Source organism: Rousettus aegyptiacus, unplaced genomic scaffold (assembly GCF_014176215.1).
Source record: "Rousettus aegyptiacus isolate mRouAeg1 unplaced genomic scaffold, mRouAeg1.p scaffold_m13_p_8, whole genome shotgun sequence".
NCBI classification, from domain to species: Eukaryota; Metazoa; Chordata; class Mammalia; order Chiroptera; family Pteropodidae; genus Rousettus; species Rousettus aegyptiacus.
Window position 1 is genome coordinate 91439431 of NW_023416311.1, and position 18947 is coordinate 91458377.

At 32.7% G+C, this 18947-nt stretch overlaps 1 protein-coding gene across 4 annotated transcripts in view; it reads right to left on the minus strand.

Moving 5' to 3' along the window:
- The window catches only part of NIPBL (NIPBL cohesin loading factor), a 162467-nt gene that overhangs the window by 9217 nt on the left and 134303 nt on the right, over window positions 1-18947 (minus strand). For 3 of the 4 annotated variants that reach the window (XM_016142466.2, XM_036225488.1, XM_036225487.1), the window contains 10 exons: window positions 16237-16345; window positions 14643-14779; window positions 8106-8246; window positions 7890-7983; window positions 7314-7468; window positions 6707-6797; window positions 4307-4480; window positions 3704-3894; window positions 1790-1897; window positions 1109-1309 (listed from right to left, as the gene is read on the minus strand). In XM_016142466.2, the coding sequence (XP_015997952.1) occupies window positions 1109-1309; window positions 1790-1897; window positions 3704-3894; window positions 4307-4480; window positions 6707-6797; window positions 7314-7468; window positions 7890-7983; window positions 8106-8246; window positions 14643-14779; window positions 16237-16345 (1401 nt within the window). The remainder of the gene's footprint in view (window positions 1-1108; window positions 1310-1789; window positions 1898-3703; window positions 3895-4306; window positions 4481-6706; window positions 6798-7313; window positions 7469-7889; window positions 7984-8105; window positions 8247-14642; window positions 14780-16236; window positions 16346-18947) is intronic. The other variant, XM_036225486.1, reaches the window with a different exon arrangement.

Consider the following 18947-nt stretch of genomic DNA (forward strand, 5'->3'; position numbering starts at 1 on the left):
ACAGCAGTAATACTGATACAGACCACTTGGTACTCAGGATATGCTAACTTTTACTATTACTTATTTCCTTTATTTTGTGCCCTACATCTCTAACTGGAGTTAAGCGCCAATGAGGGCAAGAGGACTATATCATTCTATTTTAGACTCCTAGCACAATGTCCTACACAAAATGATAGCTTAATGCTAGTGATGTAATGACGATGGTAGTAGTGATGATGATTAAATTCGATCTCAAGTATTTTTAGAATAGATGTTTGTAATATTTATTTGCTGGGCTATATACCTAAAAATTTGATGTACTACTGAAAAGAAAAGGTCTAATAAAGTATCTACATTCTGGTAATTTTAATTTTGCTTTATTGAAAAAAATATGGTGCTAAAACAGCAATGGAGTCAAGCTATCAAGTGATTAAAATAAGAAAATTCTTTTGTTTCTAAAGCTTTACAAGCATAGACTAATTGATATGCTCTAAGTGGGCAGACACCACATCTTCTAACACAATGGCTTCCACACAGCAGGTGCTGAATAAAAATTTATGTATAATGATGAATAAACTAAGAGGTAAGCTTAAAGAAAAGGATATATATTGTGTTTTCTTGGCTTATGGTCCTGGAAAATGCCACTTGTGTAATAGCCCAAAAGGTTAAAGGATCAAATTATAATTACATGAATGTGGGCTCTTTTAAGGAAGTCAACTTGAACAAGCAGGAGATCCCAGTAGCCAAAAACCTAGAACAGTTATTCTAACAATATTCAAATCTGACAGAAATGAGTGAAATCTCCCTTCTACCCTCTCTTTTTCCTCTCTCTCTTTCATCTATCCCCCAGAGTGATAGTGTAGTGATACGGCTTATTTAAAGGTATGTTTAAAAGAACTGTTATCAAACTTTATAAGATACTCGGTATGGACACTATTATACTTTATCTCATTGTATTTATTCTCATGAAAAATTTCCCATTCAATTTTGACTGTATACCTTGTATTAACATAGAAGACTTAAAGAAACACACATTTAAAATAGTCACTATTACTTACTAAAATGACTATTTTAGGCATAACATTTATTAAACATTTATTTTCTTAAAATAATAAGTTTTTATACTTACTGCTGTGTCATCAAAGAGGTTGAGTAAGGAAATGAGAAATGCTCGTCTATGCTGGCGGTTCCCACGGATCATGGAGTAAAGGTGTGAACACAAAGCACTAGAGGACTCATCCTGTCTGAAACCCCTTACGGGATCTTTTAGGCATGTGTTGATTGCCTGTTGTACCTGGTAGGACATCTTCATACCAGCCACCGCTTTCATCTAAGATCAATAAAAGCCTCGCTTTTGTTATGGAAATTAAGTCAAATGAGAATATATTTTGAGCATTACAGTCAGAAGCTAACTTCATTATGTGGTTTCTTATTTAAATAATGAAATCATAGAATGCAAGTGCTGGAAGAACATTAGATAGAAATCATCTGTTGAAAACCCTTCATTTTACAGAACAAAAAATTGAGACCTAGAAGAGTCAATACTGCCAAGATCACACAATAGGGACTAGAGCCCATGCATGCCAGCATGCTTGCTGGACTATTTCCTCTAGCTCAATCTTAAGAGTCAATTTTAAACAAGAACACACACCTTACAGGACAAACTTTGCTACACGTTTACAAGTAAGTACTAAGCAAAATATTTTGTTCTAATATGAATATGGCCAGGACAGTTACCAAAGAAATGGTTTACCAAAAAAAAAAAAAAAAAAAAGTTTAAGTTTAGGTTATACAATTTAAACATACATACATGAATGAATCCAGCATATTTTTTGTCTATTTCCACAAGCTGCTGATCAGCCTTGTTCCGCATAGCTGGTTCTGGGTCTGTGCCCATAGCAATTAAATATGGTACACACTAGAAATAAAAATACAGGATTTATAAAACATCACAGTAGTAAAAGCTCTCTATGTATCCTGACATATGTTAAAACTCACTGTATATCTGGGATATATAAATTTAGCTTTATAGGCCTTCTTTTAAATGTCACCTTTCAGTGTCCTTTTAAAAATAATTAACCTTCCCTTAGAATTTGCTTAAAGCAAAAAAAAAAAAAAAAAAAAAAAAAAATTAATGGAGTACAGTAAAAATGATAGTGCAATTTAAACAATTTCAATGTGAATTTAAGGTTCTTTAACAGAAAAGGGCTCCCACACTAAGAATATTCATTTAAGAATATTCAATAAATTTTTCAAGCTTGACTGAATTTGCTATGTAAAGATAACATAGGGCAAAAAGTAATTTGTCTTCCACTCCCAAAACCAGAAAAATACAAATTTTCCCCCATAAAGCTGATTTTAGGAATGTCTTCAATGACTGAATAGCTAGTATTTTGGTAACAACCATATTTAGAGTACTTCTAAAGTCAAGAAACACTAATACTCCGTTAAGTAGATATGAATCAGATAGTGAGAGAAAAACAACAATAAACAAAAACAACTTTAAAAAAAGTACACATGCCACTAACTGAAATGGGTGATCATGGATTAAATCGTAATCAATGGGAAAAAAAGTCCATGAAGAATATTATTAGCTAAACTGGCAAAATTTGAAAGTGAACTGTATATCAAATAATACAGTATCAATGTTAAAATTCCTGAATTTGATTATTGCACGATTATGGTTTTATAAGAGAAAGTCCTTATTCTTAGAAAATATGCTCAAGTGTTTAGAGGTAAAGAATCGTGATATCTGAAATTTACTATCAAATAACTTAATGTATGAAGAACAAGAGATAATGCAAATGTGGCAAAATATAACAAATGGTAAATATTGGTGAAGAGTATGAAGTTCATTGTACCATTGATGCAATTGTTTTAAAGGTGAAGATTCAAAGGAAAGTTTAAAATTGCAGATATAATCATAAAAAGCACAATTACTTGAAGCCATTTAGAATACCAGCAAAGAGTGCTAAGCATCTCAAAAATTCGAGTTTCAACATACTACTACTATACATTTTATTGTGATCTTGATGATTACATCTAGCACATTTTAGAAAAAGTTCCACAAAAAGTAGCCAAAATAAAAATCTTGAAGGGTCATGGGCTTTGGTTATCTAATAAATTCACTTCCATGTTCTATGGCACTCTCCTGAACATGTCAGGTGGTATATATACTACTACATCAGTATTAGCTGCCAATCCTTAGTAATACTATTATGTCTTTATTCCATCATTTGGTCCTCATATCAATGCTTTGAGGTGTGGGTAGTTGATATTACCTTTAATTTACAGATGAAGGAACTGAGCTCAGATTATGTAACTTACTTTGCTGTGAACTAATATCCACCTGTTTAACAGTTAGATTATATTCCTAACCCCAGTTAACCCTCTTGACATTACATGCTGTTGGTTCTTAGGGATAAGAGTTAAAATGGATTATAACAAATCTATCATTCCTACTTAGAAAGTGATTCCAAGTACATATTCTGCCAATATAAATTGGAAGTCTGTTTAATACAGACAACATTATAAGTGAATAGGTGTTTTGCAGTATTGACAACTTAAGAGATAGACTAAAACTTGGACTCTTAAGAGTTTTGGACCAAAAAAAAAAAAAAAATTAACTTAAGAGGAACAAAGAACTACTTATTCCCTAACCACAATGTCATCATATAACAAATCTGGCTCTTTTAGTAATTCCTGCTTACTAACACATACTTACCTGAACTGGATGAATAAGACCTTGGTTTAGAGTCAATGCAATGACATTTAGGGCAAAGTGGCGTACACTTGATTGGGTGTGAAAAAACGCCTCAAGCACCTGTTTGAGGTAAAGCTGCATGATGGAACTACTCATCCCTGAGGAAACATCACCCATTTCTTTTAAATCTTCCTGTTTTGCAACTTTCTTCCCTACGAAAAAAGTAACATATGAGAACATGTATACTAAACTTTACTTAAATACATCAAATTAGACCACAACCAAAAGCACAAAATATTGTAGCTAGTGCTTTGGCTCAATAGTTTTTAATCTTTTTTTTTTTTTTTTTTTTTCCGGACTCTGTTAGAGGTCCCTTTGAGAACCGGATGAGAACTAGAATTCCTCTCCTCTCTCAAAATGTTAATGTCTGCACAAATTAAATTTTACAAACTATTTTACAGACTTTATGAATACCCTTAAGCTTAGATATGGACTTATGAACTCCTCCTGAACTGAATTCCTTCATCTAACAGATTAGGAAATTTAGATATCTAAATTAAAAATGAGTCAAGAGTATTTTAACTGTAGCCACACTGTAAAATTTAAAACTATATTTTCACTTACAGTCTCTATCTGCCTGTTGCATACGTGTATCCTCTTCTTGCAGGTAAGTCTGGAGGTTTTTTAACACTTGTATTTTTAAATTTACTGAGGAGTTCTTATCCGATAAAATATTATTATATAGGTTTTTCACCTCTTGCTCAAACATTAGACTTGGATGCTGAATAAAAGCAAATCCTAAAGAAGAGAGAAAAAAAATCTCAATATATTCATATTAAAATTAAATATAACATTTAATGAAAATGTTAATAAATCATACAAAGAGCTCCTTATTTCAAAAATCAGAACTTAAAATGACTGGAAGAATATTCTGGTGGCCTTACCTAGAGAAGTATTAGAGCAGGTACTTCTTTCCCCATGAATTAAAAACAAGAAATTGCATTTCAAAGGAGAATTTCACACAAGAGGAAACCTTGAGGAGGGAGCAGGGCCTAGTGGCTAGGGGAGTGGATTAGGAGTCAGGAGTCTTGGGTTCTATTCCTGGCTCCACCACTGACTTGTAGTGTGACCTTGGGTGAGTCACATAATCTCTCTGTGCCTCAATTCTCCATCTGTAAAATGGGGACAATAATATTTACCACCCACCTACCTCAAAGGGATGTTTTCAGGATTTAAGAGGTAATGCCTGCAAACATTTTTTAGATCCTTAGCAAAAGGTACTACGTTGGCAGTATTTTTTAAATCACAAGTTAACAAGTAGCAAAATACTATTTATCCATGTTTATTTGTATAAAGTGCTTATTTATGCAACATAAATGAAGATCCTTGATGATAGCAAGTATTGCTGATGCCAAATAACAAACTAAACTCAAAGCATAGAGTGATCAGATAACCAGCCCAAGGTCACACAGGGTAACTATGGCCCAGGCAAGATGTCAATGTCTTTTATTAACTAGCCTAGAGGCACTATTTCCTGGATAGTAGTACTGTTGCTTTAAGTTAAAATTTACATACAGTTGACCCTTGAACAACACAGGTTCAAACTGTGTGGGTCCACATATACAAGCATTTTTTCCCCAATAAATATACAGTTGGCTCTTTGTATCCCTGGGTTTTGCATCGCAAATTCAACAAACTGCAGATAGAAAACAGTATTTCCAATCCACAGTTGGAAATCCGCAAAAGCAGCGGACAGACTGTATGCATTGTTCTAAGCCATTTTATATAAGGGACTTGGGCATCCATGGATTTTGATATCTGTGAGGGGTCCTGGAACCAGTTCTCCATGGACACTAAGGGACAACTAACTTTTGAGGGAGTCAAAAGTTATGTATATATAAAAAAGTTATATATGGATTTTCGTCTGTGCAAGGGTCAGTGTCCCTAACCCCTGTGTTGTTCAAGGGCCAACTGTATTTTTTTCCTGAACTAGATGTAAGACTATTAGTTTTGCTACTTTATATGGCTTATGTCCAGACTGAATATTGAAAGGTACACATTTGGCGTGAGGTACTAATGTACACATATAACGCCTTAGTAAGTGATATCTGACTTCTTATATTTGCTATATGTAATTTTCTGAAAGGGATGAAGGAGGAATAAGATAATAAAATTTAAACTTATTTAAATAAGGTTTGGTTAACTGAGAATCTTTTGTTACTCATTTTAGTTCAAAAGACTAAATTATAAACCTTGTTAATGCTACTACAATAAAGTTTCAAAATAAGTTATTAACCTTATTGAGTAGCTGTACATGTATTTGCAAATAACATAAAATGGAAACCTGGACAGAGTGCTGCTCTTCTTGTAATTTTTAAAAGTGCATTCAATTCAGGTACTTTAATGATAATCCTTCTTATATTTCTCCCATATTCCATTATACTTCCAGATAAGTCACAAACCCTAACCTGCAAAGGCACTAATTTACTACATCAGTGCTCCTGGAAAAATATGGGATAGGTATATATTCAAATTGTTCCTTTTAAGTTGGTTGCCATGTGCTTCTACATGAACAAAAGTCTGTGTAGACTACCCACTGCCTTACCTAGGAGCAGCAGATACATATAATGACAAAGCTTTGTAAAGAAAAAGAGCAATTTAAAAAGACACGACAGCAAAAAGTTCTTCTAAATTGTCTTTCTTTATCATAGTGCTTTAATGAATATTCTTCTGAAATCCTATGAAGTGGGGTAGGAGACAGTATTGCCATTTCTATTTTACTAACAAGAAAACTGATAAACAGAGAAGTTATGTGACCGGCTCAAGGTCACCCAGGAAGTCACTGGCTGAGCCAAGAATGGAACCCAGGTGTTTTAAAACCCCCAGTCCTATACTCTAAACAATAGATCCTATTGCGAATAGAAACATACTTAAATAAATCAACAGTTTAGACTCACAATATTTTAAAATTTGCTCAACCTCTCAAACAACTAAAAACTATTAAAAAATTTAGACTCAACTTACCTAGACCAATGATGGCTTTTGTTTGTACTTCTTCATCTGAATGTTTTGTAAAATACATCAATAGTTCAAGTACTTTATCCTTTATGTTAACCTAACAGGAAAAATCCATATTATAAAGAAGAGTAACTTATAACTTAGATCAGTTTTCAACTTTAAAAGGGGGAAAAAAAAACCTAAAAGCAAACAATGACAATTTCCACATGTGAAGCTTTCTAAAGAATAAATCACCAATAAGCTTATAAATTTTAGAATAGCAGGATTCAAAATAAGGGTCTGTGATAAAGAACTTGTGCCAGAATGCAAATAATGTACAGTCCTTCACTGAGAAAGTGAAAAAAAAATTAATAAAGTCAGTTTCTGACCTAAACAGTGTGCCTACTGTTATAAAGCTAATATAAGTTGTGCATAATTATTTTATTACAGACCAGTAACAAACAGTTCACAGATCAGAAGCCAGTCCAAGGACCATGTTTTGAGTACCACTGTTCCAGAATTCTCATTAAACTCTAATGATGCCTTCAGCTTGGAGCATTATACTCATTTGCAGTTTGCAGGGTCACACAGTTATATTTTACTACAGCATACTAAATAATATTAGGATCTTTACCTTACTGTTGCCTTTAAAATCTTCCAGATCAAAATCAAAATGCCGACATAGTGCTCCAACAGTGAAAAGGGATCTAAGAAGTGCTGGTTTGTTTGTTAGAAGTGAAGTGTTATTTGGATCCTCTTGGTGCTGACTTTTTAATTTTGAAATGGCACCTAAATAAAAATAATATTTAACAGAAACCCTTTATTCCTTGAATTATTATGTTCAAATAATTACTACTAATGAATTATAACTGAATTTTATTAATGGTTCTAAGTATTAAATATCTAGAATTATAAGGACACTCCGTAGAGCTGAAAAGAATTAAAGAAAAAATTATTTAAATTTTACTTTATATAACAGGCAGAAACTAACATTTATTCATGAACAGATAACTCTCTGAAGTAATCATATTGGGTTATTAAGAGAATACAAAAGGTATTAGAAAATGCTGCTTTTGAGAGTGGACCATAGATGATAATCACACTTCTTAAACTTCTCTAAATGCTATCATTTATCAAATGTATTAAAAAGGAGTTGGGACAAACTGCAGGATCTAGCAGAATAATTTTAAAGCCCAGGCAGAGCACTTACCATAGTATCTATTGAAACAGGCCCATACAAATTTAAAATTTTGTGTCACTTTATTTACAACTGCCCCAAGACAGCTCACACAATGTTGCACTACCTAAAAGATACAGAAAATGTTATCATTTAGACAGAAGTTAAAGATAAGGGTAAAAACATGATTAAGTTATCATTTGTGAATTCTAAACTAATCAATACAGAGATGGTAAACTGAATGCTTACAGTCATGCCATATTTGATGATCAGTTTCATCAGATCTTCTTCAATAGTGGCAAGGAAAGTTTCACTTGGATGCTCCATCAGTGGTACCACCAGCTCTAGGATTTTTGCAACATTGCAGATAACCATGAAATCATTTTGTGTCTATAGAGATAAAATTAGTGCTTTATGAATATTAAAATCTCAAAAAAAGCTATATATAGTTTTATGTATTTCAGGGTACACTATTTATGAATGTGAGATTTCAGTAAAAAAAGAAAACACATTAGGAAAGAGATTTTTGAGGTAAAGAGAAAAGAGTATCAGGAACCTGGATTCTAACTATGCCACTAACTTGTCATATGACCTTTGAGTCACTTATTTAATCACATGCTATAATTATTTTTTTTTTTCATAAAATACAACATATGCCAATTCTGAACAATGGTATTTAAATATTAACAGAGTATTTGTTAATATCTTAGAAATACTCAAGACTGGAACAGTTTTTAAAATTAGTATTTTTCAACTAGGGTATGTTAACCTAGTAGTTCTCAACTGGGGGTGAATTTGACCCCAGGGGATATCTGGCAATGACTAGAGACATTTTTGTTGTCACAAGAGGAGTAGGTGGGGGTTCTACTGGCATCCAGTGTATAGAGGCCAGCAATGCTGCCAAACATTCTACAATGCTCAGAACAATTCCTGATGTCAAGAATAATCTGGCCCTAAATGTCAATAGTGCTGAGCCTGAGAAGCCCTGTGTTAACTCTCCTTATGATACATGAAAATGTAGATCCTCAGAAGTAGGGATAAGAGTTTTTAAAAAATTTAAAAACTTTTTTATTAAAAAAGTAAGCATATTTTTAATAGGTAAAGCATTTTTTAAAAATCAAAAGGTATTAAATGATTTACAATAAAAAGTCTCTTTCCTACACCTCTGTTCTCCAGTCACCTAATTCCCCTACCCAAAGGCAATCAGTTATTAAGTTTTTTTTTTTTTTTTTTTTTTGTAAAAAACATACCTTTTTATCTAGCCAAGTTACCATTCCTTATTCTTAGCAATAAGTTACTGACCCCCCTTTTGGACTCTTTGAGCTTATTATCTCAAAGTTAAAAACTTTCCCACCTCACATTCATGAATTCTTTCAGCATAGCCAAAGAATTAAATAAAATAAAAAAAAAAATAGGTAAGATGAATACTTCTAAGAAACACAGAAATTTTGTTGTTCCTTTGCCATCTCCCACTTTCATCCCCTTTAAGCAATAGGGAATGAATTAAAGTGGACTTAAAACAGAAGTTTTTGTCAAATAAGATAAATTCATTTGAAGGTCACTGTTAAAATTTTACTTTTTAAAACAACGTAGCTATAAAAGGAAATGAAGAAGTCAAACTGTCACTACTTGTGGACAACATGATTCTCTATATAGAAAACCCTAAAGACTCCAGAAGAACACTACTAGAAGCAATAAGCAGATACAGTAAAGTTTCTGGATACAAAATCAACATTCAAAAATCCATAGCTTTCCTATACTTTAATAATGAAGTGTCAGAAAAAGAAGTAGAAAAAAAATCCCTTTTGCAATTGCAACTAAAAGAATAAACTATCTAGGAATAAATCTAACAAAACATGTGACGAACCTATATAATGAAAACTATAAGCCCCTAGTAAAAGGAATTGAAGAAGATACAAAGAAATGGGAAGATACTCCGTGTTCTTAGATTGGAAGAATCAACATAGTTAAAATCACCACATTGCCGAAAGCATTATACAGATTTAATGCAATCCTCATCAAAATCCCATTGGCATTTTTAAGGAAATGAAAGAAAAAATCATGATATTTATATGGAAGCACAAAAGACCCTGAATTGCCACAGCCATCCTGAGAAAAAAGAATGAGGCTGGAGGCATCACTTTGCCCGACTTCAAATTATACTATAAAGCAGCATGGTATTGGCAGCAAAACAGACACACAGACCAGTAGAACAGAATCGGGAGTCCTGAAGTAAACCTGTATTTATATAGTCAAATAATTTTCAACAAGAAAACCAAAAACATATACTGGAGAAAGGAAAGTCTCTTCAATAAATGGTCCTGGAAAAACAGGAAAGCCACCTGCAAAGGATGAGACTAGACTGTTGTCTATCACCACAACCAAAATTAACTCAAAATGGATTAAGGAACTGAATATAAGACCTGAAACAATAAAATGCATATAAGAAAACACAGGAATGAAACTCAAGGACCTTGGACTTAAAGAGGATTTTATGAATTTGACTTCAAAGTAAGGGAAGTAAAAGCTAAAATAAATGAATAGGACTACATCAAACTAAAAAGTTTCTGCTCAGCAAAAGAAATCGCCAACAAGGTAGAGACAACCATCCGAATAGGAAAATATATTTGCAAGCAATGCCTCTGATAAAGGCCTAATATGCAAAATATACAAAGAACTCATACTACTCAATAACAAAAACAAAAAAAACTATCCAATCAAAAAATGGGCAGAGGACCTGAACGGACACTTCTCCCCAGAAGACATTCAAATGGCCAACAAATATTTTACAAGATGTTCAACATCGCTAGCTATTAGGGAAATGCAAATCAAAACCAAAATTATATACCATCTCACACCTATTAGAATAGTTATAATCAACAGGACAAGTAATAACAAATGTTGGAGAGGATGTGGAGAAAAAGGAACCCTCATACACTGCTGGTGGGACTGCAAATTGGTACAGCCACTATGGAAAACAGTATGGCGCTTCCTCAAAAAACTAAGAACTGATCTACCATATGATCCAGCAATCTCTCTACTGGGTATTTACTTCAAAGACTTGAAAATCCATATCCAAAAATATATTTGTACACCGATGTTCACTGCAGCATTATTCACAGTGGCCAGGACATGGAAGCAACCGCAGGGTCCTATGATAGATGACTGGATAAAGAAGCTGTGGTACAGTTACCAGAAGGGAAGGGGGAGGGTAAATGTAAAAAAGTTTTAAAAAATTATGTATATATAATATAAAAAATAAACTGGCATTAAAAAAAATGTATGTATAGCTCGGAAAAAAAAAAAGAAGCTGTGGTACATACGTACAACGGAATATTACTCAGCCACAAGAAGAGATGAAATACTGCCACTTGCGATGACATGGATGGACATCGAGATAATCATGCTAAGCGAAATAAGCCAGACAGAAAAAACTGAAAATCACATGATATCACTTATATGTGGGATATAAACCTAAAAGCAACAAAGGAACAAGACAAACAGAGCCTCATGGACATGGACAATAGACTAGTGGTAGGGGGAGGGGGAGGCAGATGGAGTAAAGGGGGTCAAATATTTGGGAACAGAAAGAAATCTCACTGTGGGAGGTGAACACACAGTGTAAATATATATATATATATATATATATATATATATATATATATATATGCGCGCGCACACACACACACACACACACACACACACACACCCCTTATTGTTAAAGTGTACAGATGAAACGTGCTGGATTTCGTTAACCAATGGCACCATAAAAAATAAATTAATTAAAAACAAACAAACAACCTAGCAAATTTTTCGAAACTATTCTTAACATTACTGGTCTGGAAAGTCAAGTAAGAAAAGTATATTAAAACCTAGAAGAAAAATTTAAAGATAGATGGAAATCATGATGGAAAAAAGCAGAATATAATACTAAGAAGAAATATTTGAAATGAGTATAACATAAGATGGTTCATTATCTAAAACATTTAAAGATTACCGAAAAGAAAAAAAAGGGCTCACAAGTCAAAGGTAAAATGGGCAAATGATACGAATAGTCAAGTCACAGATAATCAAGTCCAATTGGTTAACATCATAAAAAAAGATATTCGACCTCTGGAAATCAGGGAAGGGAAATTAAGGTAACAAGAAACCATTCCTTTACATCTGTTAGACTGGAAGAGAGTACATAAATGACACAGGTTATCTGTACTGGTTTCCAAAGAGGCTATAAAATATGTCCACCAGTGATCTGGCAAGATCTATTAAAAATCAAAACCAAAACTAAAACCAGTTTCCACAACCTAGAAAGTCCATGCCTTGGAATCTATCCCAAAGAAAAAATAACGCCAGTATTTTAAAAGCAAAATTGACCCTGGAACAATATGCGCGTTTGGGGTGCCAACCCCTGAGCAGTCAAAAATCTGCATATAAGCTTTTGACTCCAAAAATGTAACTACAGTTGGTCCTTCACATTTGGGAATGAGAAAACACTGTTTTTATCCATGGTTGGTTGAATCCATGGATGCAAAATTTGCAGATACTAAGGGTCGACTACTTTCTTTATAGGGAAAAAAACCCCATGTATAAGTGGATCTACACAGTTCAAACCTGTGTTGTTCAAGAGTTAACTGTATGTAAATAGGAATGTTTATTAAGGAATTATTTGTAGTGGCTATCAATAGGAGTCATTGTAAATACCTGCCAAAATAGGAAATGGTTAAATAATCATAAGACATCCATAAAAATGGATAATATGTAGATATTTGAAAGAAAGACTTACATCTCATGTGATTTGAATTTAATAAATACACCTACTAGAAATGTATATAACATGACCTCATTTTTAAAAACCAGGTCAACCATTTATGTGCATCCACAATTATAGAAAAACATGGATAAAGTTATGCAAGGATACTATAGGTTGCTTATACTGAGACAAGAAGAAATAAAGATGGGGATAGGATATAAAAAAATTGAAAAAGGTGTCCATAATATATGAGGTGGCTCTATAGTAAGTAGTCTCCCTTATTTGTGGTTTTGCTTTCCATGGTTTCATTTACCCAGGGTCAACTTTGATATGAAAATATTAAAGGGAAAATTCTACAATTAAACAATTCATAAATTTTAAGTAGCATGCTGTTCTAAGCAGTGTGATGAAATCTTGCGCTGTCCTGTTCCATTTTGCCCAGGACCAGGACGTGAATCATCCCTTTGTCCAATGAGTGCATGGTGTACACATTATTTTGCCCATTTAGTTACTTAGTAGCCATCTTGGTTGATCAGAATAACTCTTCCAGGACCGCAGGGCCTGTGTTAAGTAAACCTTATTTTACTTCATTATAGCCCCAAAGTGCAAGAGTAGTGATGCTGACAATTTGGATATGCTGAAGAGAAGCAATATAGTGTTTCCTTTAAGTGAGAAGACGTATATGTACAGAAAAAAGTATAGTATATACACGGTTTGGTACCATCTGCAGTTTCAGGCAACCACTGAGTGTCTTGCAATGTATCCCCTGCAAATATGGGGAATGACTGTATTTACATAAAATTTTATATTTGAGTGTGTATACACACACACACATAAAAAAAAATTGTACTAACCATTGTCAAAGTAACCTTGCCTTCAAAAATGTTGGTTTAAACAGGGACTATTCAGAACTTACGTTATAGTCCAGATTCTAAAGGCAAACTGACATGGGGTTGAATTCCAGCTTTAGCACTGGTTAACTGTGTGACACTGGACAAGTTATCTATATTCTCTAAACTTAGTTTCCTCACCTGTAAAACTGAGTTAATAATGGTACCTACACTTCACAAAGTAAATGAGATAAGGCATGTAAAATTCTTCACAGTGCTTTGCATTATGCTCAATAAATATAAGCTATTATTATTAGCCATAGATTACACATTAATCAATTTATTTCTGGATGTAATAAAAGCCATAAAGATAGAATTAGGGTCTCGGAGTACACAGTACTGTATGTTGTTTTTATATATTTATCTTCTGGTACTTTCTTCGGTTAACATTTCTCAGAAAGTCTGAGATTTTGATCTAGAACTTGTTAAGTTAGATCACCAAAGAAATTGCCCATAGCAGCAAAACAAATTCGGCAGAAAAAGTTATAATTAGCTCCTTAGGAAAGCTGAGAACATAGTAATAAGTAAAAAATTATTTACATTTTTAAGTTTTTAAAGTATTTTAAAAATTAGTGTTTGTAATAAGCCACTTTACTCACCATGCTGTCATATAAATTGCTGGATTATTTTACTTAAGCAATGTTTTATTTCCACATTTGATTTCAGGAAAACACAGCATGTGTAATATTAACTCAACAGCCTAACATCTTTGACATGATACTAGATTTTCAATTCACTATATTGGTGATTATAAAAATAAATGTTTAAAATATACTAAAAACGGCAAATGAAACACAAATTTAGAATCCAAAAACAGTAAATTTCTCAGTGACAGGAACTCTTGCCTCATTCACCTTTGAGATTATAACAGTTCCAACATTTATCAAGCATATACTGAGGGTTTGGCTTGAGGAGCTTAAAGAGAAGTGGAGCCTGAACTTTATTTATAGTACATCAGAAAAATAATGTTTGTAGATAATTTGTGACAAATATTAGAACATGTCCTTGAGTACATGACACAGTTGATCTGTCCGTGAAAATGACTGTCATTTGTCAGTGAAAATGTGAATGACACAAAGTGAATTCTAAATTTAAAATACTTATACATGATTTATATAAAAACGAAAAATAGGACAGCTCTATACTTACACTACATTTAGTGGTAAGGTATGGTTGCATAGTCATAGCATGTTTAACCATGAGCTGGGGTCTTATTTTGCTGAATAAGAACAAAGTGGTTATGCAAGCTACCAATCTTCCAGAATTCACACCTTTATTGTCAGAGTCTGGAAAAACAAACAAGAAATAAGACACTAAAATATGACAAGGCAGTGACAATTATACAGAATATTATTTAAATTACTCAATAGTATCCCCTGAATAGATTCGGTACTTGTCTCAATAGAACAGATTCGCATTTCTTATGCTACTAGACTTTCTGCATTGTATTTCTGTCTTTATTATATAAATTACATATTAAGAATAAAGAACAAAGAAGCTGCACTGTAGAAGGCAAATTTTACACTGAGGGGAGTAGGACTGAAATTAAAAAACAGAATGGAAGTTGGGAAGTTTAGGGATGGGCTTTTGGGAATAAACATGATGTTGGTTGTATCTAAAAATGGATGAAAGTGAATATGGGAAAGAAAGTTAGCAAAGGGGCACAAAACCAATTTAGCTGAGGTGATACTGTGTTTCAAGGTACTTGGGAAAAAAGGAGCTGCTGCTATGGTAGGAGTGTTAAAAGATGGAAGTGAGAAATTAAGAAGTTGGACCAGTGTTACATTAGAAAGGAAAACAAAATGCTTTTCAGATGAGAGTAAAATGTTCTTCTTGGGTGGCAAATTAGTTTTTAGAGATTAGTAACTTTATAACATTTAGTAACAACAGTATCACCCTTAATATGTAAGACAAGGAAAAATAAGGAAAACAGAACAAGGAGATAAAAAGAAAAAGAGGTACACATGGAAAATGAAAAAAAAAATTAAAAAAAAAAAACCTCCATAAAAATATAAAAGATATCAATAATTTCCTTAGGTAACATAAATGTACCTCTATATGAGGCAAGTGGCCCCCAATTCTGGAGAATGAACAAGGCTATCTATTGTTTCTCATTTATGTATTACCAGGCAATGAGAAGTAATGTTAATCTTGTGTGCTTTAAACACTAGATGCTAATTATGACTTTTATAGTTTTATATAATTTATTTATTTTTTGATTAATAATTTCAGAATTGTCACTGGTAAATAAGATACTATAAAATATTAAATGTGTAAGGAATTTGTTAATTTAAAAAATATTATCAGCTTTCCAGCTAAGACTAAGCACTTTTTATATAACAATTATAAATAATATTAGGAATGTACTACAAATCTTTTAAAAACATTTTTATAATAGTTAAAACAATTTCATTTTGAAAGAAAATTTTATAGGATTTAAAAGATATCAGTTTTTGGATGAGTGCAGTTAGCTAAATATGCATTTGTCCCTGGACTTTTATTCCTGTTCAATGTGACATCTAAAATTATATGCTGTTGAAGATATGTGTAAGAGATGAGGCCTAGGTAATCTTAGTCAATCTTAACAATATAATAAAAGCTGTAACATCAAACAAAAAACAGATTTAAAAAGTAGTTCATTATTAGGCTAAGCAGAGCTAGAGGCAAAAATGAGAAATGTGCCCAAAGTATTTTAAAATATCTTATAAAATCAACTTAATGACCAATACATAAAATGTCTTACCAGCTAGAGATTCCTCATATTTAAGAATGTGCTCAACTAGGTTATCAACAAGTTGAGTACAAGCTTTCTTCACAGGTTTATATGAGGAATCCTCTTCGGACTTCAACAACTATATGTGTATACATATAAAAAAAAATCCCAGTATAATTATTCATTAGACAATAATAATAATAATGCATTAAATGTATCTTTAATAAGTTTTCAATTTGTCATTAACAATACCACAAATACAAATTAATAAATAGAAATATATAACAAATGTTTTCAAATAACTTATACCAATAATTTATAAATACTTTCAAATGATTTTAGTATGAACTATTTAAACTGCTATATGTGGGACCTGAGGTAGGATATGAGAGAAATGAGAAAGGTGAACTTCTTTTAAGAGAGTATACTACTCAATGCTAGTTGAATTATTTTAAAGAATCAGAATTCCAATCTTCATAATTCCAAGTCCTCTGATGTCTCAAAAAAATATATTATGGGGTTAATTACATCGTTTTCTAACTATATATGAATTGTACCTTAAATTGTGGAATTATAAAACAGAAGGCTGGATTTCTTCTGTTATTCTTTAACAAATAATAAACAGTATTAAAGTATTACGGATAACATAAGGAAAAGAGATCAGTCTAACGATAGTCAACCCTCCCCCCACAAAAACAACCTATCCAAACATAGGTCAATGGTAAAATCATCTGAGGTATATTTGTTTTGTTAATAAAGATTAGCTAACACAATTCTGGAGATATTAATGAAGTTGAAATGTATATTTGACTTCTGTGAAGAGTTCCAGGCTGTCCAATGTAACTTTCTGTAATGATGGAGATGTTCTAAATCTGTACTGTCCAATATAGTTGCCATGAGCCACATGCAGCTACTTAACCCTTGAAATATTGCTAGCATTACTGTGGAATTTAAATTAAAAAAAAATTCAAATTAATTTAAATTAAAAAAAGAAAAAGCATGAGGCTAGTACTGGTAGCACATGTTTAAATGTTCACTACAAGATGCATGGATGATTAAACCAACTAAGAGCAATCAGAATAACACATACATTGCCCTCCAACTTAAAGAAGTAAATCAAAGCAGAAGACTTCAATTTACACAGTTTCAACTCTGAATAGCAAATTCTCTTCCTGCTCCATAACTTAATTCCTTAAACAGCTACTAAAATCACATGCTAGCCTGGTCTTTTTCAGGAAGGAGTATTAAACAATCCCCTTATCTCTGTTTTTTCTTTTTCCTCTCCAAGATCTCAAGTATACACAAAGTATTAATCATAAATGTTGATTCATGACACACCATTAATACTGGTAATTTGCTCTTTTACTTTAAATATAATGATACACTGTGAACTCAACTCAAGAACAAGAATATTTCCAATAATTTATATTTCCCAGTGTACTCCTTCCTTTACCCCATCTTCCTGTTCCTGTTTCACTTTCAAGGTAACCACTGAGGAATTTTATCATTTCTTTGCTTTAAAAAATTGTCTAAGCTGTATACGGTTTATGGTCTTGCTTGATTTCCAGTTTTCTAAAAGGTATCATACGGGATGTAGTCTTCGACATGTTCTTGCCTTTTTCACTCATTATGTCACTAATCCAGGCTGTCACATGGAACTGTATTTTATTCATTTTCACTACTATACAACAGGCCATTGTGTGTATATACTGCAATTCATTTACTGATTCTTCTAAAGATAGGTTAACCACAATTTTAGAGTGGTATAATGAATATTCTTTCATTTGCCTTCTAGCACGCATATAGAAGATCCTACTGGGCATAAACCTCTCAGAGGAACTGCTGGGTCATAGGACATATGAATGTTCCACTTTATGAAATAATGCTATTTCAAAAAATCGGTTGTACTATTTTCTCAATTAGTATCAGTGTTTAAGAGATACTACTTAATCCGTCTCTCCATCATTTGTTATCATCTGACTTCTCAATTTTCGCCAAATGGGTGTAAAAATGCGGTATTGATTTGATATTTCTCATATTAATAAGGAGGTTGAACACCTTATGGACTATATGTGCTATTTCCTCTTTGAAATGCCTATTTGTGACTTCTACCTATTTTCCAGTACTCTTGCCTTATACTGGTTTGTAGGAGAGTAGTTATTCATATCTTCTTAATAACGATCCTTTTTCAGTTTACACGTGTGTCAAGTATCTTTCTCAGTTTGTGACTTGTGTTTTCACTTTCTTTAAGATGTCTTTTGATTCCTAAATGCTCTTCATTGTAAGGCAGTGAAATCTGTTAATCTTTTAAGGTGAATGGTTTTTGTGACTTATCTTCTTCTAAATGTTTTAAAGATTTCCCTTAATCTATATGGCATTGACTGTTGAGTTGAAGTAGGAATCAATTTAAAAAAATTCCTATGGATAGCCAATTGTCCATGCCCCATTTCCTGAAAATCCTTTCCCCACTAACTGCAGTGCCACTTCTGTTTTATAGGAATTATAGCCTAGATATGTGGAGGATTATTTCTGGGTTCTCTATCCTGTTCCATTGATTTATTTAGTATCATACAATTTTAATTACTCTATCTTTAAAAGTAAGTCTTGATGTTTGGTAAGGCAAATTGGTGTTCCTGCATTTTCAGAAGACAATTATTTTAGCTCTTTGTTTTCCATACACATTTTATTGTCATCTTGACATGTTTGATGAATATTTTTTGTTCTTGATTTTGATGAGACCT